This window comes from Notamacropus eugenii, chromosome 6 (assembly GCF_028372415.1).
Source record: "Notamacropus eugenii isolate mMacEug1 chromosome 6, mMacEug1.pri_v2, whole genome shotgun sequence".
NCBI lineage: Eukaryota > Metazoa > Chordata > Mammalia > Diprotodontia > Macropodidae > Notamacropus > Notamacropus eugenii.
In genome coordinates this window covers 353750527-353776740 of record NC_092877.1, presented here as the reverse complement: position 1 = coordinate 353776740, position 26214 = coordinate 353750527, and the positions used below count along the sequence as shown (strand labels likewise).

Below are 26214 nucleotides of genomic sequence, written 5' to 3'. Positions count from 1 at the left end.
GGTGTTCCTTTTTTTCCAGAAGAGGAAGAAAATGAAACAGATGAAATGATTGTTTGAAGGTCACAGGGCACATGATTGTACTATATAATAAGGAACATAGCTAGGAATAGACATTTGATTTCTTACCTTGGGTATAAGAATATTGCCCTTTAAAGATATGAGAATTATGTTATCTGCTCAGTTCTGGGGATACAAAATGAAAGAGAAAATTTGCTTGTGCCAGGGTGTATTACTGTGGACTGTTTAAACTAGGTAGGTTTGGAAATGTTTCCTGCCTGGCTTCTAATAGCTCACTACCTGGCACACAGAAGGTGCTTAATAGATGCTTGTTTCCTGTTACCTCTCTAGAGTAAACTACCCCAGAAGTTGGAGTTCATTGCTATATTCCTGAATGGGTAGGCTCAGAGTTTTTTTTTCTTTTTAGCTAAATCAATAGCTTACATCTTCCATTTTTCAGATTTACATGCAATTTTGCTTAACTTCACACTGAAACATGACAAATTAGCCAGGTCCCCTCACTTATAGAAATTGTATATGATAATAATAGTACCTTCTTTTTATATGAATACTGTCCTGCCTGTAAACAAATGAGAGTAAAGATTGACCTTCCTGGTGACATCCTGGTTCTGCCATGAAATTTGTGGTGCTCATTGTGCTAAAGGTCTATAGGATACAAAATGTTAGAACCCAACTGATAGGAAAATTCATTTTCTTGTATACGGTTAGCCCAAACCAAAGGAATAAAATGATGTGGGAATTTTCTCTGGTTTTAAAGTTAACCTTAACTCAACTTATCTTTAGTCTGTATGTTATAAAGACTATATACATAGAATTATGTGCTAGTTATATTTAAATGACTTGAAAATTTGCAAGACCTTTAAATACCTGACCTCATTTGAGCCTGACTAACCCTTGGTGACTAGAAACCCTCAGATGAGGAAACTTGAAACTTGAGACATCTGGGTGGTGTCCAGGGTCACCCAGCTGCTCAGTGTCAGAGTTAGAAGGGGAACTCTCTCTGGTTCCTGGACCCTAAACTCAGCATTGTATCTATACTGCTTCTCTGCTCTCTTGCTTTTCTTTAGATTTTTCAACTAAAATACCCCTCTGGGATTTAAACAATTTTCAGAAAACAAGGTACTATAATAGGAAATCTCAGTAAAAACAAATTTGAAAAAGCAACTGTGTTAGATCCCTTAGTATTTTAAATTAATTTAACTAAGAATGTTTGTTTTTAAGCTGTGTATAAACTTGTGTAAAAATTTGGCCTGAAGCAAGGAAGACCTGAGTTCAAATCCTAACCCTTACACTTTGTGACCTGGTTGATTCCTTTAAGTCTCTTAGTGCTCTAGGATACTTTGTAAGTTGTAGAGGAGGTGCTGACTATCTTGGTGGAGGGAATTTCCTCACTTGGGAGTACCCTACCCCATAGGTCCAGTCCTCTAACCCTATTAACATGTATGTAAGCCTGAAATGTGTAGACATCTTAGGATGAGCTCAGAAGGAAGTACTTGACTGACCTAATGCATTTTCTGCTTCTAACAGTGTGTAGATACACATTATGATGAGTTGGCTGCTTCTGAACTCCTAAACTCAACTCACACTAATCTGTTAGAAAATACACACACACACACATGCACACACATGCATGAGTGTGTGCTCAGGCGTGGTGTGTGACCCCAAAAAAGACCTTTCTGCTTTCATGTTTTAACAATGTCTTTCATGTATTAATATCTATTATATAGGTGGAGTTATCTTTATTTTGTAAGCCAAAACAATTGATACTTTAATTTGTAGCTTTGTAGCTGAAGTTTTGTTTGCTAGATTTTATTTTTAAAAAAAGTTTTGAAATTAATAGGCAGCTGCTCCTTGTTTGGTGGAGCTGAAGTAATGCTGATAAGGAAAAAAGCAAAATGGCACCCTTATTTCTGTTACTGTTTCATTTACTTGAACAAATTGATGTTTCTAAGTATTTTTGAGTAGAATGAGAAATACAAGGAGGTGCATGCCGTAAAGATGAATGTGTAGGGACAGAGCTTCCAAGGGCTTGAATCATTTCCCGATTATAGTGATAAAATCCTAGACTTTGGGGATATTTTTATTATTTTCCTGCTACCTGTAAATACCTGAAAGTGTACTTCTAAGCTTGAATGGATTTTTCCTCCTCTTGCTTCCTGTAAATTAAAGCTCTTCACCTTCCTCTTTTCAATGGTTTAGTTAGAACTGACCACTGATTCCCTAAAGCACACACAAATATATACTAAAGCTCATTTGTTTGTACTATTAATTCTTTAATCAGTCAGAGATTGCAATCAAGTGTGCCTTTGTCTTATCTGAGAGAAGGGTTATGAATAAGCATGTTAAATATAGATTTTATAATAATGACATTAAGGGACATTTCCTAATTTTGATTTTTTATGAGTTTGTTTTGGCTCCCCACCTACCCCCAGGATTAGTGAAGTTTTTGGGGAAAAGGTCTAAAATGAGCTTTAATTTTCTTATTTTGTAACATTTTTTAACATCTACCTTTAAAAAAAATGTGTGTAGATTGTGTAGACACACAGTCTTAGCTTTGCATTTTTAGCCCTTCAGGAGATAGTCCCAAATCTTCACCAATTTCCCTTCTTGAAACTGTTGACCTTTTTTTGTGTATTAACTAACAACCTTGCCAGTGGAACACATAGATTTTCCTCACAGCTTTGCTAGTTGGTACAGATCAGTTGTCTGGATAACTCAGTACAGTGCTACACAAAAATGTTTTTCAACTAGTTTTCTTATTAAGTATCATTAAATAGCATCAAGCTTTATTTGCTGTATCACTTGTAGTAAGTTTTTACTTTTCCAGAAAATTGTTGCTATTTTGTAATTAGCATAAATTGGGGGTAACTGGGGATGAGGTGTCCAGTACGTAGATGGCAGGTGAAATAGAGACCATTATAATACCAAAGTATGTGAGCCCATATGAGGGACACATGGGAAAACATTTTTAGAATTTTAAATTGAGCTTATGTCTTGGAATAAGAAAATATAGGTGAAAATGAAATCTCTGTTACTAAAATGTAACTTAGGACTTAACCAACCTTCCCCATAATTGTTTAATGGGTTCACAAGGTTTTAGAGAGTCAAAGGGAGCCTTAAAGTTCAAATGTAGCCTGAGCCTTCTTTCGTATACATAGTAGCACACTGAATGTGTGCCAGAAAGCTGTTGACTGCAAGTGCTATGGAAGAATTAGAAATTGTTGCCATTTTCTGCCAGACTTATGTGACTTGGAACTTGCTGGCTAAAAGGTTTGATTATTGGACTGAGAATTTGGAGTAAATGGGACCTTCTACAGGTAAAGTAGCGATTTTAGTCTGTGTGGAGAAGGAGACCCTTTGTGGCTGAGCATCTTAACAGAGCTGAAGCCAGATACGATTGCCCCTTTGCCATGCCACTGGTGTGTCTGTGCTTCTGGCATTTGGATGAACTGCTGTGGATCAGATGTTTAGAAGTGGTTTGGGAATAGTGCCACCTTATGGCTTAAGAAATAAGGCATTCATCACAAGTTGGCTTTCACTCCCAAAAAAAGATTTTAAAAAGTATTAGAAACAAAGTCAAACTGTTCATCTGATATATAATTGTGTCTCTTAATAAGAAAAGAGAGTAAAAGGGAAAATGGAGAGCATTTGTCTTGGGTAAAAGATTTGTCTTGGGGTCATCTTTCCTGCATAACACTGTAACTGTGTAACCAGTGAATAGTATTTTGTTAGCTGTGTGCATTGTTAATTAGTTATGTCTCTGGACAAGCTAGAGGAAGTGTAAAGAATTTGGGTAATTTCAGTTCCATTAGAGCCTATTATAAACTAGAGAGTTTGCAGGTCAGGGATTTGAAATCATTTCTAAGTAAAATGTCAGTGAACTGTGATGAACTCCATTTAAGGATGAAAAATAGCTTAAGCTACATTCAGAACATTATTCCATATGTATAAATTCTAGAATATTAATTTGGCCTCAGAATGTTAAAAGCAGTGAAAACAAATTCCTAAAGGAAGCTAATAACTATTATTCCTTTTTAGCTGTGGCTTATATAGCTGTCAGGGGCAGCTAGCTGGTACAGTGGATAGAGTACCAGTGCAGGGGTCAGGAGGACCTGAGTTCAAATCTCACCTCAGACACTTGACACCCACTAGCTGTGTGACCTTGGGCAAGTCACTTAACCCCAATTATCTCATCCTGGGTCATCTCCAGTCATCCTGATAAATATCTGGTCACTGGATTCAGATGGCTCTGGAGCAGAAGTGAGGCTGGTGACCTGCACAACCCTCCCCGACTCAAAACAAAGTCAAGTGCAAGTCATGTCATCATTTCTCTGATGGCATGACCTTGTTTGGCAATGAAGGACGAACACCATATCTGTCAATAAATCTTCATTGCTTTCTATAGAACTGGAGGGAATACAAAAGACTACTTCAAATTTTAGAATTATATTTTGATATAACTTTTCCTTTTGACATATCATCAATGCACAAATTTCATGCAAAATAATTTCTGAGGTGGAAACTTGAGCCTTCATGGTCAGAAGAGCATCTGACAACTTTATATTGCAGATTTTAGTTTATAAAGTACTTTTAGATACATTTTCATCTGACCATTGGAATTTACTGTGAGGCAGGTAAATTAGATATTAGTAAATCCATATTTTAAAAAAAATGTTGAAGCTTGTTTCTTTTGGATATAGCTGTCACTCTCCAAAAATTTTCTCTCCCTTAAACAAACCCATTCACAGATGAGGAAGTGTAGGCTCAGATCATTGAGTGGGTAGGAGCTAGCAAAGAGGTGGCTTAGATCTAGAGTTTTTGACTCCAAGGCCAATCCTCTTTCCAGTACTTCTCCATGATCATCACCATGATTATCATTGAGGAAAAGGAATAATTAATATATTTATATGCAAAGAAAAGTTCTAGCAAATCAGAGATGGAATGGAGATAAATACTGCCTGAATTTGGACTATTGGGGGGACCCATAGAGACAGACTTTTAGAAGGTCTTTGTGGCAACAGGAGCACTGTTGGCAACCTGCTCATTACCTACAGGGTGGAAATAACATCTACGGGTTCTCAGTGACTCTGAGAGCCAGATACTCTCTTCAGGACTTTTTCTTAATGATCCTTGGGATTTCACACTGACTCCGTTTCTACCATCTTCCTCCTGCCTTTATTTACCTTCTGATATTTTGTTCACATCTCCTTATGAATGACTAGGCTACTTAGACTTTCTGGTTTAATTGCTCTATAGGGAAAAAGTGTGTCTGATTTGGAGTTGGAAGGCCAGGGCACAGATTGCTGATCTCTTGTTTGTTACTTCTTTGATTGGGGGACAGAGTGAGGTGTTTCTTCAGTTTCAGGCTGATGGTCCACCCAGCTTTGAGATTTTGTGTTTCTGAGGGAGTTGCTTGACTAGTCTGGGCTTCCATTTTTTCATTTGTAAAATGAAGGGAATGGACTCTTCTGTCCCTTCCAGCCTTAAAATCCTGTGATATCCCTGCTGTGATTACTGAAATGAATGGAATTCAAAAGAGGGAAGTATTTATGGCATGTCCAAAATGCTTTGATCTATTTAAAATAATGCGTTATCTATCTAAAAACTTCTGCCATGTGGAAAGTCTAAATGATATGTATTGCTCCTCAATCATGACTTATAAATGTACATCATTTTGGTGACAATGTATAATAATTATTCTAAGTCTGTAACTTAATGAAGTATGGTTATTTTTGGCACATATTTTTCTTTTCTTCTTTCCTTGTCTGTCTTGTCTTTTTACATGAACTATAACATTTTTCTCTTTGGAAAAATGTATTTTTGAGTTTGGATTGTGCATTTAATTTGTCATCTACAGTGTGAAGGCGGAGCTTGGTTCTAGGGAGAGAGCCCTCCTTCAAACATCGAGGAGCTCCCATTCTAATGGGGGATGCTATCTGTGCACAGATACATACAGTACAAGGTTGGGAGGGATGAAATAAAGGGTAGAACTGGACCAAGGGGTCTGGGAAAATCTGAGGAGTGAGAGACCCAAAGCTGGGCCAAGAGGCTTCATGGAGGAAGCACAAGTCAAAGCTTGTCATCCTCACTGAGAACCAGCACAGTCCCTTTTATGTCATGAATGCTTAAACATATTATATCAGTGAGAAACTAGCTCTGTGATGAAAGTTTTCCAAGCAGCTGGTGCATTTGAGGAAGTCTTGAATAACGGGAGAATGGAGAGCTGATCTTAAAGCTAACTCCAAATACATCCTGACTGTGTGATTCTGGCAACTCACTTGACTTCTCAGTGTGCTTTAGGCTACTGACTGTCTAAGACTCACCTATATTGGTGGAGAGAATTTCTTCAGCCACATAGCAATGAAATCACAGGGCTGTTCTTTATCTTTATTGAGCGCAACAGAATTCTGGCCTAAGAAAAGAATCTGACAATTCCCTCATGCTTAGAGTCTTAGGAGAAGGAAAAAAATAAGATTGTAGTGGATTTTCTTTTTAAGAGTTCTGATCTACAGGAACATTGTTAACTAGCTGTTTTGCACTTTGTTTCTTATAGATAGTTAAAGCAAGAATTGTACATGTATTATAACATTTTGTACCTGTACCTTTCCAGCCTACAAAAAGCTCATTCGGTTAGATGATGAGTATGAGTGCCAGGAGGTAAAGCTAAATTGCAGCCTACCCTCATTTTGATTTGCTTTAGGCCTCACAGTAAGGTAACAGAAGGACTTAGATCATATTTGTCACTTGTTTTCCTTTAAACATGTTAAAACTAGTGACTGGCATGTGATTGTGTATAAAGCTGAGCTTTTTAAAATTTAATTTTTATTTTCAAAAAATGCTGAATGGGATATCAGAAACCCAAGCCCTTCTTTTGTTTCTTGAAAAAAAATTATTCTGAATTTAACAAATGCCAAGAAAGGAAAGATTTCTGTACGCAAAGTAAAACATAAAAAGAGGCTTATGTGAGGAAACATGAATTTCTTATGTACAGTTTAGTTTTTTTATATAAAATAAATTAAGCATGTTACTTTCAAAGCTAGCCTACTTCTCTGTATCTCCTTTTAACCTTCTCTTTTCTTCTTTGCACTTAAAGAGTGTTTTAATGACCCATTGTTTTTTTCAGTAATATTATCATTAGGTTCCTCCCTAATATTTCCATTCCTCTAAATTAAAAAAAAAAGAACAGAAAAAACCACAAACCTTGAACATAGTCAAGCAAGACAAACCCATCCTTAGGCCATGCCCAACAACATGTGTTTTGTTTTTCACTTTAGGACCATCGCTCCTCTTGAGAGGTGGAGCACGAAAGCTAAGCTATTTTTAAAAAACCTGCACACAAAGTTCGTGTGGTATGTTTTATGTTTTCCAGTTATTTGCCACTTTGTAGCGCTTGTCTTTACTTCAGTCATTGAGAGCTGGAGGAAATCTGACATACTAAGGTGTTTAGGTTTTTCTTTATGATTTTTTAAAGGACTAACTAATAGTGTGCCTTTTGTATTTTAGTAAAATTGTGTTGAGCACTTGAACTTCTTGCTACTACATATAGGAAAAATTGTTAAACAGGTATGTTTACTCTGTACCTAAAGTCGCACTAACTATGTGGTTCAGCGTGTCCTGCATGCTGGAAATCATAGCAGCCAACGTCACATCACAAGTGAATAGTCAGAACTTAATTTTCTTCTTCTGACAGGCATTTAGAAGTCTAGACTACAGATTTTACATGTGTTAGTGGTAGTGATAGCTAATTCGCTAGAGAGATATATTTATTTGTGAATGTTACTTGGGTGAACATTTTGGACAAAATAGTGAGTATGATCTCTATACATCTAGCTCTCCACTCATAGTGGTTGTTTATAAGTCTTGTGGACTTGGCAATTGAGGGTTTAATTATAGTCCTCCTTAGTGTTATCTTGTATGGTTTTGATATTAAATACATTTTCCTGACATTTACCTACTATAGCACTAATTTTTTAATTCCTGATATTAAAAAATATTAAGGAATGTCTTCAGTAAGTGTTTGATTCTGGACAGATCTTTGTAACACACACCCCTGAACTTTGTAACATACACCCCTGAAGTTCACTGTCTCATCTTGGAATAGGAGTGGAGTGCTAGGGTCTACCAGTCTGGAAGGTAGGTCTGGTGTAGGACTGGTCCACTGGAGATCTGGTGATGGGCTTGTGGCTCTTTAGAGAATCTCATGATTGCCAGAATGTTGGCTGCCAAGTCATAACATTTTTTGGCTGTGGTAACACATGAAGGCTCTGCTGAGGCTGGCAAAGTCTGTAATCTGCGTTTATGATTGGTGGGGCAGCTCATGCTGATTCAAGCATAATTATCAGGAAGTGTTTCCCATTTTATTTTGTATGTTATTGGAACATATTTGAAAGAACATGATTTTAAACTGGTGAAAAATAAGTCAGATTAATCATGTGATGACAGAATAATTAGAAGTTCTTTACCTTTTTTTGTGTCACTGACCCCTTTTGATAGGTTAGTGAACCCCTAGAACTCCTTCTGGGGTTCACTATGACTTTTTTACACACAAAGGAAACCACTTATTTGAAATAAAGTTATCAAAATATATATATTTCAAAAACCATATTTACAGACCCCAGATTATGACCCAAAGTGTTTATTTACAATTTCATTTTCTTTAATTTTTGAGCATAGTGGCTAATAATTTTGAAACATTTGAGTTTTAGTATAAGTTGCAATATTTGTGCGTGAAACTGGAGATGGGTGAAATGGTTCTTAATACTTTAAAATCTGAAGATTCTAAACTTTAAAATTATCAACAAAACATACAATTAGGCATGCTCCTTTATGCAGAGAATAGAGTGAATGCTGTGTTATTTAAGTTTTCTTTCTAAATATGTTACATTATTTTCCATCTGAGAGACTAATATAGATTGTTTACATGATCATTGTACACTGGATTTTTATTAGAAGGTTCACTTCTTAAAGGAGTTTTGATCAAGACAGTGTATTAAATCAAAGAGGGAGAAACACACTTGGAAAGCAACACTTTTTTGCTTGGCACGTTAAAAAAATTAATATTTAATTTTTCCCATTTAAATGTAAAATCAACTTTTAACATCTATGTTTAAAAATTTTGAGTTCCCAATTTTCTCCCTCCCTTCTTCCTTTGTTCTCTCCCTGAGACAGGAAGCAATTTGATACACGTTATACATGTGGAATTATGCAAAACATTTCATATTAGTCATGTGTGAAAGAAAATGTTAAAAAAAGTGAAAAATAGTATGCTTCGATCTACATTCAGACTCCATCAGTTCTTTTTAGAGGATGGCATTTTTCATCATGAGTCCTTTGGGATTGCCTTGATTAATGTGTTGCTGAGAATAGCTAAGTCATTCATAGCTCTTCATGATACAATGTTGCTGTTTCTGTGTACAACGTTCTCCTGGTTCTGCTCACTTGTCCTTGCATCAGTTAATGTAGTGCTGAGGACTTTTACATAGATTTTAAAAATCAACCATTTCTGATAAATCCTAATTAAATGAATCTTTCCATTTTAAGACATTTTATATAGCTTTGTAAATTAAAGAGAGATTTAAAAAAAAATTAGGTTGAGGTGTCTGAAATTTAGCTTGTGCACCAGAGGTAAACATTCCACCTGTTTGGGAATGGTAATAGCAAAGCTTTCCTTTGATCTGATTCTTTGGAAGGCAGTACGGTGTTTTGTGGCTAAATAGATGAAACCTACAACTTGATGCCCTATTGAAGGGCATGGGGCCAGATAACTGTTGCTGGAGCTCATTTTTATTCCTGCTTTGTAGCTGCCTCCCTGCTGTGCAGCAGAGTCCCTGTTCCTTTGGAAGTCCTGATTGGTCAGCTGACACAAATATGGAAGGGATGAGAGAATCCATTCTGCATCTGTGGATGGTTCATTGCTTAGCATGTGTTTCTTCAATTGTCTCTAACAGGCAGTTAGGATCATTCATTGTTTCCTAGAGCCAAACTTAGTGAAATTAGCCTCAATCATTTTGCTATTGTCACTTTCATGTATTTTTCCATCCTTTGTACAACTCATTTGGTACAGCCTTCTCCCTGTAATTCTAGGGATTCCTTTGTAGTTCATTTAGGAGGCAAGACTTGAAAGATGCAACCTAGAGGGGTGGGTAGAATGGTATAGGAAGACTTACTCTGAGGTCCTTTTTCCTAGAGTTGAGTAGGTAAAGAATTGTTTAAATAAAACAACACTTGGTTATATGGTGTAAAGAAAGGTGAAACACACACACACACACACGCGCACGCATACACACACACACTGGAAGTTTTGGAATTTACTTGGGTCAAAATGGAAGTCTCCTAAATCTAGATGGCAAAAGAGATTTGTGGGAGAAAATGTTTGGGGTTTTTTGTGCTGAAGGCTTACTTGAGATTCTAGATATATAGCTATATTTCTAAGGGAACAACCCACCAGTTTATGTAAAGACTTCATGGTAGCAGCTAGTAGCATGGTAGCAGTGTTGAAAACAGGAAGAACAGAGTTTAAGTCCTGTCTTTGACACAAACTGGCTGTATGCCCCTGGGCAACCCTCTAAGGAAGGACCAGACCTGAACTGATGGAAGAACTTCCAAGTCAAATCAAGTCACCAAACTTTTATTAAGTTCCTACTGTGTGCCAACGCTGTATTAAGTGCTGGGGATAGAAAGGTAAAGTCAATCCCTGCCATCAAGGATTTCACAGTCAATATGTAAACAACTAAACCATCAAGCAGCAGCATAAACATGAATGGGAGATAATCACCAGAGGGAAGGTACTAGAATTAAGGGGAACTGGGAAAGGCTTCTTGTAATAGGTGGAATTTTAGCAGAGATTTCCAAGAAGCCAGGAGGTGCCAATGAAGAGGGAGAGCCTTCCACGCATAGGGCGGTAGCCAGGAAAGATGTCCAGAGTTGAGAGAAGTAGTATCTTGTTCAGAGACCTTCAAGGTGGCTAGTGTCACTAGACAGAGGAGTAGGTGGGTGAGAGGAATTAGGGCATGAAGGACTTTGAATGTCAAACAGATTTTATATGTGATCTTACAGATCTTGCAGGTAGTGAGTCACTGGAATTTAGGGTGACACAGTCAGACCTGTAATCTACATATTGGTCCTTTTTCCTCTCTTTGATTTGTTTGGGAGTAGAGGCCTAATTGTGGTTGGTTGGTTGTTGTCCTTCTTAGAAGAGGACCAAAATGATATCACCATGATAAAGTGAAGTTTCGGTGTGTCTGACGGGCTGATCAGACCAATGTGAGCTCAGAATGTTCTGCCACAGGTTAAGCACAGATAGTCCATGTGAATATTTGGGGAGGATATCCCAAATCTGTACATCCTGTGTTTACTTTGTGCTGTCTCAATTCTGCTTTGCTCAAAGAGCATAGCACCTTTTCTTATGTGGGCACGCCATGCTGAGTGGTCCTGTGCCAGTGTCTCCCATGTTGCACAGTCAAATCCAAAGTTCTTGAGAGAGACCTTGAAAGTGTCCTTGTATTGTTTCTTCTGGCCACCATGTGATCACCTGCCCCATGCAAGTTCTCCATAAAATAGTCTTTTTGGCAAGCTTACATTTTGCATTCGAACAACATGGCCAGCCCTTCTTCAATTTGAAAAGGTTAGAGGCCAAGACCAAAGTGGAGGGAGTGTTGGTGAATGATTTTCTGTTTGCAGATGACTATGCACTCAATGCAGCCTCTGAAGCTGAGATGCAACAAAGTATGGATCAGTTCTCTGCTGCCTGTGCTCATTTTGACTGAATAATTAACACCAAAAAAACACAGGTGCTCCATCAACCACCACCACACCATCCATACATGAAACCTTCGGTTACAACAAATGGAAAAGTTTTCAATGCTGCGGATAAGTTCACTTACCTTGGTAGCGTACTTTCCAGGGATGTACACATTGACAGTGAGGTTGATGCAACATACGTTGCCTAATTGTGGTACAGCTGGGTCAAAGAGGATGCATGTGATAGGAACTTTTTGAGTATATAGTTCCCAATTGCTTTCCAGAATGCCTAAATCAATTTACAACTCTCACCAGCTGTGCTCTGGTATAATTTTTTTTCCTACAGTCTCTTTAACATTTGTCATTTTCTTCTTTTGTCAGCTTGTCTTGTCTGATAGGATCAAGGGAGGTGGAAACTCAAAGCTGTTTTAATATGCATTTCTCTAATTATTTGTGATTTAGAACATTTTCTTTTATATGGTATGGTTGTTGATAACTTGAACATCTTCCTTTGAAAACTGTCTATTTGTATCCTTTGACTGTTTATCTGTTGGGGAATGACTCGTTTTATAAATTTGAATCAGTCCTTTATATATCTTGGATATGAGCCTTTTATCAGAGAAATTTGTTGCAAAGAATTTTCCTAGTTACCTATTTCCCTTTTAATTTTTACTATAGCAGATTTGTCAATGGAAAACCTTTTTAATATAGTCACAGTTTTCTCTAGTGTGATCCTCTGTCTGGCCTTTGTTATGCAATAGTCAGCAGGAGGGGAAATTGTTTTTAAAAGTTTGAAGTGCCATTTGATATGTAAAGAGTTGAAAGATAATGTTGTAGCAAATAGAAATAATTAGAGCACATTTTTACAATCAGCTTGCATAGTAGCAATTTATGGCAGATTAATATCAAATGATTTTTATGTGTACTTGAAACCCTTTCTAAGTGAAGTCCTGAAGAGAAAGACAGAGCATCCCAGGCAGGGGAGGGAGCCAATGCATAGGACATTTGGGCACCTGCCAATCTCACTCTTGATCTTTTGTCTTTCTGTCATCCATAATCTGTTACCTGGGTGTTTGCTGAACAAATGAGATAGTTTTTTTCTTTTAAAAAATTTCTTGATGGAGAGGAGAGATGGGTAATAGATCCACTGTTTTTAGAATTTGATTTCATTTCTGTCTTGTTCAGTTCCTCCAGTACTGAGTATGAAGGCTATATAAAGGCAAGAATAAAATAGCTCCTGCTCTCAAGGAACTTTTGTGGTTGTTGATCAATCATATCTAACTCTTTGTGACCCCATTTGGGGTCTTCTTGGCAAAGATACTGGAGGGGATTGCCATTTCCTTCTCCCCTCATTTTTTGGACGAGGGAACTGAGGCAAACAGGGTTAAGTGACTTGCCCAGGGTAACATAACCAGTAGGTGTCAGAGGCAGATTTGAACTCAGGTCTTCCTGATTCCAGGCCAAGTGCTCTAACTACTACACCATCTAGCTACCTTTCTTAAAGAGCTTACATGCTATCAGTGGGATACAAGGTGTGTTCAAATCATCATGGTAAATGAAAATGAGGAAGGGGCAAAGTATTGGCACTTGGGGAAGTGACCTAGAAAAGGCTTCCTCAGGACATTGACCATGGACCAAAGGCAGCCAAGTTTCCGCAGAGGCAGAATTAAGGAGAGGAGTGGAATCCAGGCACCTTGAATGGCTTGTGTGAAAGCCCAGAGGTGGTGTTATCAAGCAGTCTCTTTTGACCAGAAATTCGAGTTTGTGAAGGGGAATAGTCAAATAGGTCAGAAATAAGGGCCAGAAGAAAAATGAGGAGTTAGTGCCAGGTGGAGTCCAGCCTAGTTGGTCTAGAATAGATAGTGGAGGGTGACACCAGAGGTTTTGAGCTAGGCTCCGGTCCTGGGCCCTAGGAAGATTACTTTGGCAAGGGGGCAGGTGGATCAGAGAAGGGAGATTCCAGAGTCAGGGAAACCAAGTACAGTACTACAGGGGAGGGAGGATGAGTGCTGGAAATACAGAGCCATGTGAGTAGAAAGAAGGGGATGGGTGGGAGAGATTAATGGAGGGAAAATCAGCAGAAGATTCCAGGACAGTCTTGGGGGGAGGGAAATATATGGGAATCCAAGTTTAATGATGACTCAGCAGAGGAGCCTGAGGTATTAAAAACCAGATAAGAGGAGAATGCAGAGAGAGCTGTGTGTGTCATGGAAGTGGAGGGGGTGGGCTGAAGGAAGAACTGTTTTAGTCCTTTCTGGGGTCAAAGGCCAGGCTTTGAGGCTTTAGAAGTAAGTAGGTGGTGAGGCAGTAAGTTTACAATGAAAGAAGAGGGATCTAGGATGGCAGCCTGATGGGATGGCAGGGAGAGAGAAGCCTTGCTGGGTGGAAATGATCCCAGAGTTCACTTCTGGAGGAGCTGGGACGTCAAGGTTGAAAGTACTAGTCATGGCCAGGAAGGTAATGGGAGAGAGGAGGAGACAGAAGAAGGGAGGGAGCTCTCAGCAGATGGCTTCTCTCTTCCCAGGACATCTCCTGCTGATGGGGGTGGGGGTGAAGAGGTCAGCAGCTCCAGAGTTTTGCCATCCACTGTAGAGTGGGCAATAAGGTCCCTGAGCAGGGAAACTGGCCACATTCCAGTCTGGCATCATGCTCTCATAGGATGTGTCGTGATTGTTTTGTGAGCAAGGTTGGGTACAGATTTCCTTGGAGGGATAAAGAAGATGTTCTGACAATAGTTTAATTTAAAAATCTGTTTCATGGGTTAGAGATAATAATCTTTCAGGGTTTTTTGATCAGTTTTGTAACAACTATAAAAAAAAATGTTGGAGCAAAGTAGAGAGGGTCTCAAAAAGGAGCAGTTAAAGTGATCAAATGGAGAAGAACGAACAGTAGGTCCTAAAAAAAGTTTTTATTGGTGGTGTTCAGTCTAGAAACAAATGGATCTGAGGGTGACTTGCTTGCTGTGATTAAATATAGTGAGGATTTTTTTATTGCGAGAACCAAGAAGGAGGAAAAGAACTCAAGTTAAAGCAGAGGGATTTGGGTTGTCTATAAAGAGAAGCTTTAGGACCTGGGTGTCTGGGGAGGCTGGGGGAGGGGCGATTTCTGTGCCTGGAGAGTGGGTCATAGGAAGGGACTCAGCATGTTCTGGTCTAGAGGGATCACAGTATATCTCCTGATGTCCTTTCTACTTCTATTAGGCTCTGTGATTTTATTAAGATTTCTAGCACTTTAACTATAGTTTGTTTTGAAAACCAGGTGGCAGAATTTCATACTGTATACTGTTAGCAGGAATAGCTGAGAAAGTACAAGGCCAAACCTTTCTGTCTAGTCTTGTAATTCAGTATGTCTTTCCCAGGCATGGCCAAAGATGGCTGGGTGTCCATTCTCCTTGGTGCTATGTGGTTGGCAAATGGGAAGCACTTTGATATTTTCCCTCTTCTCTTGTCCTTCCTTAGATCCTCTCTGTTGCCCTCATCCCATCTGATTTGCCTCTCTTTCCCATCCATTCCCACCTCCTATTTTTCTCTTCCTCCATCATCTGTGCCTGTTTTTTTCCCCCTTAAGGATACAGTAATTGCTCTAATAGATAAATATCATGTTTGTAAAGGGAATACCAGCCCCCACCCCAGCAGTGATAGCTCTTTTCCCTTTGCTTCTTTCCCCCTTCCTAACACCTTTGAGTGCTGCTTAGGGATAAAAACTTGCTGATTTGTCTGTCCTAGCTGTTGAAGGGAGGAGTTGCTCTGCTGATGGGTGGCCCCTCTTAGTAGTTGCTGTCCTATCAGAAGGACAAAATGGTCTTGCTTTCGGCCTCTGTCTAAATAGTGTGGAGCGCTGGTTAGTTTGTTAGAAATGAGCACTTTTAGCATGATAGGGGAGTACTCTAGCTGCCAGGATAAAGTGGAACGGGAATGTTGTAAGTGTAGGGGGTTCTGTACTTGGAAATGCTCTTTGGTGATTCATGAATCCTCGAAGTTGAAAAAATTCTGTTGTTGACTTATGAGTAGTTGTATTTGTATGCTTGGTGAAACTACATTATCGCATATATTTTTCATTTAGGAAGAACTGATATATTTGAAGATGAGTTTTGAATAACACTTCTTCCTTCTTTTTAAAATTTTTTAAAATTAATTTTATTTATTTTCAGTGTTCTACAATCTCTACCATATAGCTTAGATTTTTTTCACCCTCCCTTCCCCATCCTATCCCCTGCCTCCCTGAGATAGCACACAATTTTATATAGGTTCTACACACACATGCCTATTAAATACATTTTCACTACAGTTATACTGTGAAGAAGAATTAAAATGAATGGGAGAAATCATATAACAAACTAAAATGTAATACAAAAGAAAATGATCTGCTACAGTCTGTGATTGAATTCCATAGTTCTTTCTCTGAATATGGAAGGCATTTTGCCTTAAAAGACCATTGGGAATTTTTTTAAGTTCTTGCATTGCAACGAAGTTCCAGGTCTACCAGAAAAAACTCTCGTCCACACTTTACTGTGTACAAAGTTCTCCTGGTTCTACTCCTTTCACTCAGCATCAGATCATATAAGTCTTGCCAGGCCTCTCTGAAGTTTTCCTGTTCATCATTTCTTATAGCACAATAATATTCCATTACATTCATATACCATAATTTATTCAGCCATTCCCCAATTGATGGGCATCCCCTTGATTTCCAGTTTTTGGCCACCACAAAGAGTGCTGCTATAAATATTTTTGTACATGTGGGCCCCTTTCCCATTTTTATGATCTCTTGGGGATACAGTCCTAGAAGTGATATTGCTGGGTCAAAGGGTATGCATATTTTTGTAGCCCTTTGGGCATAGTTCCAAATTGCTCTCCAGAATGGTTGGATCAGCTCACAGCTCCACCAACAATGCGTTAATATTCCAACTCTCCCACATCTTCTCCAACATTTATCATCTTTCTGTTCTGTCTTGTTTACCAATCTGATAGGTGTGATGTGGTACCTCAGAGTTATTTAGATTTGCATCTCTCTAATCAATAGTGATTTAGAGCATTTTTTCATGTGACTGTAGATATCTTTAATTTCTTCTTTTGAAAACTGCCTGTTCATATCCTTTGACCATTTATCAATTGGGGATGTCTCCTTCCTTCTTTGCAGGCAGATACACCCCCAGGGCTGGAAATGCCATCATGGTATCCAGTTATAAAACAAGAAGGTGACTCTGTTTCTCAGCCTCCTTCATTCATCCATCCCAGGTAAGCAGCCATCTTTCTTTTAAATTCTCCTTTCTTTAGTTATTCAAAAACTTTCTTTAGTTGTTCTTTAGTTATTTATTTAGTTGACTTTAAAAATCCAAAACTGATATTTTTGAAAAAGGGCATTTTGAGTAGACATATTTTGGTTTGTGTTTGTTAATATGATAAAGTTATAACTTGTGTAATCCTGTTCTGTAGTAAATGTGCCTAGAGGTACAGGAAAGCTTGAGAATGGAAATGGGTATTTTAGTTTTCCATTCTGTTGAGTCCTGTTGAACATTTGCAGACCTAGAGGGAGAGTCCATCAGTGTGGGCTTTTTTCTAAATGTGTCGTTTTTAGAAGTATGTAAATTGCTTCTCCTCTAAGATTACCTTTCAAATGTTTGCTTTAATACATAGGAGCTTTCTTAAGAACTTCAGATTGACATAAGAATTTTGCATCTTTTCAGTGAGAACATCTAAGATTTGTAACTTCATTTTCTCTTGCTCAGTTTTTTTCTTGGGTAATATGGGTTCACCAAGTCTGGAAATGAAGAGAGCCACTGCCTTGCTCTCGATGCCTCGAGCTTGAATTCATTAGGGTAAAGCCCCCTGCTGCCCTCTGGGGGGATATAACGTTTAAATAAGAAAATTTCTTTTCTAATGTGGCTCAGCCATCAATAGGAAGATAGGAAATACACAAATAACTAATGTAGAATAGTACATGAATGTGTCAGGCAGGGGTCAGCAGTGTATGTATATGGAGGAACAAAAGGTCATTTATGGAGTATAATCTACCTAGAGGAGATAGCCTGAGCTTGGTCTTCAGTGGCAGACTGGATAATGGGTACAGATTGAGCATGGAGAGGGATAGATGTTCTAGACAGAGGAACAATGTGGGGAAAGGGAGGAATACACAGTGTATGACTTGTCCAGTTTAGCTAAAGCATAGACTGTTGAAAGCAAGTAGCATGAAAGATGGCTTTCAAGAGAAGGTGGTACCAGATCATGGCGGGCAGGCCATCAGTGCTGTGGTCAGCAGACAAGAGGGAGCCATTCAAGGTTATGAGCAGTCCCCTGAAATGCCTGGATCTCTGCACATGATGAGTCTAGCTTCAGTTTAAAGCATGGTTTGAAGAACAGGAGAGTGGAGAAAAGACATCTTTGAACCTAGGAAGCTGGCTGAGTGGGGAAGCCAGGGACAGAGTGAAGGCAGGAGAAGTTTAGGGAAGAAAGATGAACTTGATTTGAGTCCTGGGAGAGAGTGGAGCTGTAAGAGGGCCTTTGGGCATTGAATTAAACCTGCTGGTCCTTAGCCAGGCTGGGGGAGTACCAGGACTGGGGAGTCAGAGAGAGGTGATCAAAAGAACAGGGGAAGCAAGGGGCTAGACGACCAGGAATCCAAGGGATGGGGTTAAAGGCAATTGGGAGGAGGGGCTGCATTTGCTGCATTGAATGTCTTTCATAGACTGCCTCTTTATGCCACAGTGACAAAGTTCCTTTGTTCTATAATTTAGCACTGTTAATTTGATAAGTCAATTGTAATTATAATTTGGTTTATTCATGTTCATTAACTTATCCCATAAGCCTGTTAATTAATTAGCCTACAAAGCAGCATCAGGTCAGCGTACAGCCTCACTAACTACTACTGTAACTCAATGGCCTTGTGATCCCATCAGTGCAGATCCCATCTCCCTCCCTCTGGTGGTGGAGCTTACAACCTTGCTATGCTTTCTTACTTGGGGTGAAGCCTATGTCCTCTGGCTCCTCCACAGGGGTATACCCAGGGTCTCCAGTGGTGCTTGGACATCAATGTCAGAGTGTGTACAGAGTACATAGGTTCCCTGCCAGTTATCCCTAGATTTTGCTACATGGCCAGTCCAATATTACATGCCCACCGTGGGCCTGTCCATAACCTTTAATTGTTTATAAGCTTTATGTGTTGTCATGCAAGTACTGAAATATTTAGGAAAGATTGTTTTGTGGGATCATTTTAAAGGCATCTTGTATTTTGGGCTTTGCCCTTTCTGTGTACATGGACTTGTGGACGTGCCCATAGCTGGACTGAGGTCAGATTCCACTTGGCCCTCTGGTGTTGCCAGAAGCCCCAGGAAATCAGGACCCTGGGGAGGCATGCAGAGAGACCTGGCTTGTATCCATACAGCGTGGTGCTTGAACCAGACAGTAGTCACACAGGAACTGAGCACGGGTTCCCTGTGGCGTTGGGGCAACTCTGGGGATAAAAATAGGCCTCAAAAGAAGCCAGAAGTGTCTGCTCTGTCCTGGGACAACCTCCCCTACCTTAGTGCTGCGTGTGTGTGTGTGTGTGTGTGTGTGTGTGTGTGTGTGTACCCTTTCTGTGCTCAGCCCTAGTGCTTTAGGGGAGAGCTGAAGGCAATGATTTTCCCACTTCTGTGCTTGCAAAAAAGGTGCAAAAGGAGATGCGTTTGGACTTCTAGTCTTCCTTTTTTTTTTTTGACCGCTAGGCTTCATGTGCAGTGACATGGGCCCCTTTGGTGGATAATCTTATTCCCTTACTTAGATTTAGTGCACACTCTTGTCCCTTTTTGGAGTTTGTTTCCTTTTATTATTTATCTTGTGTCTTTGTAGACATTTTGAGTAAAAAAATAGAAAATTGTCGATTTTCACTTTACTTGTAGAGATAAACATTAAAACTGATTTTTTTCCCATTGTGTCTCCTCAGCTACTACCTGTATATGTGTGATAAAGTGGTTGCTCCGAATGTGTCGCTCACGTCCGCCCTGTCACCATGTAAAGAGGTCTCAAAAGCAGGGGCCAAAATGGTAGAAGGGAACAAGTCTCTGCCAGGGCTGCCTGAGAAGTCTTATGCCAGCAACGAATCTCGCAAAGTCGCCTCTTACCCAGAGCTTTCCCTTGAGGAGCAAGAGAAGATAGATCTGAAATCCAGTCAAGAACTTGGCAGCCGTCTGGGTGAGCACACTCGTGAGACTAGTTGTCACCAAAGACTTTGCAAGATGACTCAAGGATTTTGCTTTAATCATGTTTTAATTGAAATTTTCCAAAATATATGTGTGTTGCATCATCTCCCTGAGCATACTCCCGCCCTTTAAAAATAATCAGATTTTTTTTTTAAAGATAAGATTTTTGTATTCAAAATACTTAAATAATAATTAGGGACATGCTATTATGTAACTCCTACATGTAAATGCATTTTATTCAGTCAGTTACTCATAGTTTTTACTCTACTGTTCATATTTTAAGCAAAATAGTTTTCAGTTATTTAATTGCCTCCTTTTTTTTCCCTTAAAGATTCATCCATGTCAACCAGTTCTACAAATAAAAGGAAGTTGGAGCCCAAGGCTTGTAGTACAGACCCAGAAACCAGCAAGGTGCAAAGGGGCCAAGAGGCACCAACTCCATGGCCATCGATTATCAAGGATATCAGTTGTGAGGATGACAAAGGGAAAATCATGGAGGAAGTGATGAGAACCTATGTCAAAAAGCAAGAAAAATTGAATTCTATCCTACAGAAAAAGCAGCAGCTTCAGATGGTAAGACTTGTTCAAATAATTATCCATTTAGTGAAAAATATTTTTTTTGTGTGTTATGTTTGCCTTAACATGAAAAATTAAGTTAATGTTGCCTAGAAACTATTATAAATTATACACAGATGGTCCATGTTTTATTTGAAGCTCTTTTCAGAATTACAAACATTTAGAAATTTGGCAGTGAAAATGCCAACTTAGGCAGGAGTTTAAAAAGCCTATATTCATATATCCTTGCTATAGTATCCTTGCTAGCAATAATGGCTGAATGGTTCTGTTTTCTGAGTTGAAAATTTTAACTGGAGAAAAGTACAGTAAAAATTTCTTTCTGATCATTTGTTTTGTAGGAAGTGGAAATGCTGAGCAGTTCAAAAGCCATGAAGGAACTCACGGAAGAACAGCAGAATTTACAAAAAGAGCTGGAGTCTTTACAGACTGAGCATGCTCAGAGGATGGAAGAATTCTACATTGAACAGAGGGACTTGGAGAAGAAACTGGAGCAAGTGATGAAGCAGAAGTGCAGCTGTGACTCAACCTTAGAAAAAGACAAGGAGGCTGAGTACGCTGCCCAGGTAAGAACAGAGGCTGTGAGATCAGCTGAGGAGAAGGCCATGGGCACCCAGACACAGCTTCCCACCAGAGGGGAAGGTACAAGTGTAGAGTAAACTGGGGGTGGCAGGAGGGGAGAGAAGACTGGTGGTTTGGGGCTAGAAAATTTAAAAAAGATAATTCTGTAGATCAGTAGATATTTAATGCTGCTTTTTTCTTTATTGTCTCTGCCCTCTTAGAGAACATATATATACATATGTACATATTCGTACATACACACACATACATACGTGTGTGTGTGTGTGTGTGTGTGTATCAAACCAGTGTTTCAGTGTGGGCCTGTGAGAGCATCATTTAGATTTACGAAGCTCATGATTTTTGTTTCCCCTCTTAATCACCTGATTAAAGTACTGAAGATTTGAATCCTACAACTAAGATGACTATGTTTAAAATCATCTGTTCCCTCTTCCCCAAATCAGGATATTGGAATATTGTAATGAAAGCAACCCAACAGGTCTTTAACACACACACGCACACACACACAGTTGTCAGACAGAGGGATTTTGGTATCTTGGCACCTCTCTCATTCTTTCCCTGGAGATCTCTGCACTGAAACCCAGTCCCCGCCTCTCTCCAGAAGTGGGTGGGCCTCTTCTCACCTTCTTTCATCCTTCTACCAACTGAATGCTTTCCTGGAGGGTTTGGGCTGCAATAGCAGATCTGGATGCCACCCTCCCCTCCCTGCCCTAGAACTTGCCACTTTCTAGCTAGGCTGGACCGAGAAGTCATGGGTATTAGACACTTTTTTCTTGGTCTGAGCTGTGTGAATAATTGCTTTCTCAGGCCATGGACCCGTATTCTGAGGACCACATATTACACAGTTGACAAATTAAAAGCTACATTGGCCCATAGCCTCCCCTCTTTCATCTCCCCCCAATTGAAATATAATATGTGTCACTGATGCTGTACCTGATGGGGAATATCTGTGAAATCATTTGGGTCTCTCCTGTACTGCTGAATTTTAAGTAAACCATGTCCTTTTCTCCTGGGTCTGTTTTGCGGAGTCCTGTTCCTTTGTATCTTCTATCAAATATCAAATTGAAAATCAAGGCATATGCCACCTAAGGTTACTCTGATAAATGTCACTTTTTGGACACATTGTAACTAAATTCCACCAGGACGTTTTTGGGCCAGTTGTTTTTAACATACAGCACTGTACCAGAGGAGTTAATGGCTCCTTGTTAATGTGGCCTGACTCAGCATGTTTTCAATTTGCCAAGTAATGCTAGTTGAGGGACTGTGTGATATTTCCATGTCTGGTGATTTCCAATGGTTCATCATTAGGTGGAGTAACATTTATAAAAATCTTATCTTAAATCTTTTTTGAATATGCAGTTGGCTGAGCTGCGCCAGAGACTGGATCATGCTGAAGCAGACAGACAAGAGCTTCAGGATGAACTCCGACAGGAGCGAGAAGCCAGGCAAAAGCTGGAGATGATGATAAAGGAGTTGAAGCATCAGATTGTGAAATCTTCCAAGACTGTTAAGGAGTAGAGATGGCCCGGAGAACTCCCCTACACTCCCCCAGTGGAGCTTTGGATTGAAACTGTGAGCCGCTTGTCTGTGAAGAACAACGAGGCATTCTCTTGATTTGGAGTTTACAGAGAAAATGAAGAGATGAGATCCATATATATATATATATATATATATATATATATATATACATATATATATATAATATTCAAATTTTTAGATTTTCCAAATGAATGAAAATCTGTTTCTTTGTACTAGTGTTTTTTAAAAATCTTAAACAGCTAGTAACAATGAAACTGTATGTTTTAAAATAGGTGTCTGTCTCTATTTCTAATGCAAACGACTGTTGTGTATCTTTCTAAAGCAGCGTTGTATGATGGGAAATACCCTGTGGTCTATTTTGTTGTTACCCATGTTTCACACTTGCTTTTGGAAACACTTTCTATGACATTTTTGGTGTCTTCATACTTCAATATTAAATCAAGGGAGACATCCAAACTCCATCTTTTCTGAGTGTTAAAATGGACACTATTTTCTTGGTAAGTTGCTCTTGTGGATTCATGGCTCCATAGAGAACATTACGCTTCTCATTCTTTCGTGACTGTGGAATGAATTTCCACGAACAACAGCCGGGGTTGGGGTGGGGGAGATTCCTTATTCTCTGCTGCTACGAAAGAGGAATGGTTGACATGTTGGGGGTTTGTTTTTCTTTTCTCTGTTTAAATGTGCTTGTATGAGGCTATTTTTTTTTCAGGCAGCAACAGGACATTTAACTAAAAGTAATAATTGTGACTTACTCTTTAGAATCCCTGAGCTGTTAATTATTTGTCCAAAGAGTGACATGAAAATATTAATTCTTGGGGATGGGGGAGGGAGGGAACTGGTTGTGTTATCATTAATGTAGATCAGCTGCTTTGGTATCTAGTCACTTCTTTCCTGTACAGTTTTTTATGTAGGTAGGGGTCAGACTAATGTTTATATTGTGAGCTTGTTTTTCTTTGAGTTGTAAAATATGAAACACTTTGAAAGTCACTTAGAATTTTTGTATATTGAAATGTCAAGGTAAATCTTACCAAAATCTCTGCAAATGGACCACGTTCATTTAGCTCTTTAACATTTAAAAATCAGGAATTTGCAGCCATTAGATATTAATGCACCATAAATTAATGCATGGAAAAATCCAGATATCTGCTGATTTTCAGACAGTTTTCAGAAGCAAGACAGGAATTCCACGTGGGGAAGTAAACTTGCACTTTTTTTTTTTTGCACAGATAGGTCTGTCATTCTTTAATGCCAGATTTCACATTAATTATCCATTTATTTAAAAGAGCTGAAATAGTAGCATTCAAGTGTTTTTGTGACATACACTGAAGCCGCCATTCATTGGAAATATTTTCCGTGATCTCTAAGCTTTGGAGAATCTCTCAGAAGTTCCTGTTTGATAACTTTAGCTGAAACCACTTACACATATAGATATATGGTTGGACTTTTCTTTTTGTATACAGATTACCAAATCCTACTTTCAGGATGGATGAAAATTAGGCACTTTGTAGTGATGCAAAAGGTTTAAGCCGCTTGTTTAGTACTTTCAAGAATTCATTTTGTGATTCACTCTACATGATATTTATGTGCTCTAAAATAATTTGTACCCCTCAAATGAACAAAGAATCAATTTAAACAAATCTGATGTGGTTTTTGTGCATTCATTGGAGTTTTACTAAGTTAACATTCATAAACATAGACAGGACCAGCCCCATCCAGTTGAGAGAAAAGCACAGAGATGTTTATGATCTTGTATTCTAATTGTCAATTAATGCTTGTAAATTACTGGATAGTCACACTGTTACTCTCCACCTCTTCACATATGGAGGAGGCTTCCTTTTTCTCATCATCACTCCAAACATTTTTTTTCTTAGTTATATTAAATGGTAGGCTCAGTTAACTGTCAACCTAAAATTCAGTAAGAAGTTATTTAATCTTTGTAAATTTCTTTTACTTTTAAAATTTTCAACCCCTTTAAAATTATCTTTTAATTTAACAGTGAGCAAAGAAGTATTTATTTCAAGTCCTTCATATAATGAACAGCTCCCATATACTATAAAGGCTTAATTTTATACAGATGATACAGTACTGTGTCATGTCTCAGCCTGAATTCATTACAAAAAGATTTTTTAAATTAAATTGTATATAGTACACATGCTTATATACTTTTACACTGAGCTCTTCCTCTGATTTCCAAGAGTTGAGATGACTAGTTTTATTATATACCCTATATAACTTGAGTACGTGCAGAAATTTTGAATAAATGTTTATAGAAACCTCTGAGTTAAAAAAACAAAGCCAAACTAAGACATAAGAAGCATTCCCAACACGAGCTTGATCTTAACAAGAACCTTTTTCTTGTCCTTTGTTGGTAGGAAGTTTGGGTGGTAATTTGTGTGCCGTTGTTTAGGCAGGCAGATATTTCCCCCAGCCTCTCTTAATATCATTGTTTTAGAAAAAAACTTTTTAGAACTGCATCAAAAACATCCAATGAGAAAAAGGCTACTTTAGAGAACTTTTTTTAAAAAAACTTTTGGAGGGGAGGAAGCAATAACATGACATTTTCTCTACAGGGCAATAATTTGGTTAATTTGCTGAGTGATTGTATTCTATGGAAAATTGACCAAATTTCTGAAAGCAAATTAGCAAATTCCTATCTCCTTGGAGGCTCTCAACCCTGTTGGATTCCTAAGTACAGCCATGTATCACTCAAAAATTTTTTTAGTTAAAAATGTTATTGATGAAGCCATGCTTTAATTTTTGTAAAGCATTCTTCTTAGCTTAAGTTCCATGGGAGTGAGAGAATGTTTTTCCAACTCTTGAGCTCATTTTATAACATTTACTATATGAACAACCTAGATGTGTCCAATCATTTGTATATATTAAACGATCATAATGCAGTTACTGAAGGCAGTGTTGTGGAGGGATGGATAGTGCCATCTGCTGGCTAGCCACCCAGTTTAGAAGTCTGATGAATCAACCATTCATGTGTAGACATCTTTGGTTTCAACTTGGGAAGAGCGATGATGATGATGGCCCCTGAAAATAATAGGAAATTGCTCAGTATATTTCTCTAGAGAAAATCTGGTGCTGAAATCATTTTTGATCAGCTTTCTCAAATTCCCTTCTTACTTAGAGAGTTTGTTTTGATTCTTCATGAAAGATGCTAAGGCTTTTCCATTTTCTCTACCCTTGAGCCATGTAATCCACATGATGGACCATTGGAGCACATTTTCGTTTTCCTAATGGACTACTATGCTTCTAGAGTATATCCAATTTTGTGCTCAGACTGACAAGGTCTTCTCAACTGTTGTATTGTAAACGTTGTGGGACTGAGTAAACTTTTAAAGCTTAAAAAAAGTTTTCATTGTATTTGTAGGAAGAGACATGCAAGCATCTCCATTATGAGAAGAAACATATATTTGAATATTTTATATTTGATATATTTATTTATTGCATCTAAATTAAAGGAAGACTCAGCTTTTTTAAGGATTTAGGATCTTGGGGGGGAGGATAAAAATTTAAATTTGAAATAATGATGCATTTTATAATATGTTTCTTAAGTCATTTAGAACTTAAACATATGCAGGATT

General features: G+C 38.5%; 1 protein-coding gene across 4 annotated transcripts in view; it reads left to right on the top strand.

The window, feature by feature from the left end:
* Positions 1-24261, top strand: part of SKIL (SKI like proto-oncogene) — a 30402-nt gene extending 6141 nt beyond the window's left edge. For all 4 annotated transcript variants that reach the window (XM_072618486.1, XM_072618487.1, XM_072618485.1 and 1 more), the window contains 5 exons: positions 16894-16991; positions 19675-19922; positions 20262-20503; positions 20845-21069; positions 22442-24261. In XM_072618486.1, the coding sequence (XP_072474587.1) occupies positions 16894-16991; positions 19675-19922; positions 20262-20503; positions 20845-21069; positions 22442-22600 (972 nt within the window). In that variant the 3' untranslated portion in view covers positions 22601-24261. The remainder of the gene's footprint in view (positions 1-16893; positions 16992-19674; positions 19923-20261; positions 20504-20844; positions 21070-22441) is intronic.
* Positions 24262-26214: the final 1953 nt, after the last annotated feature.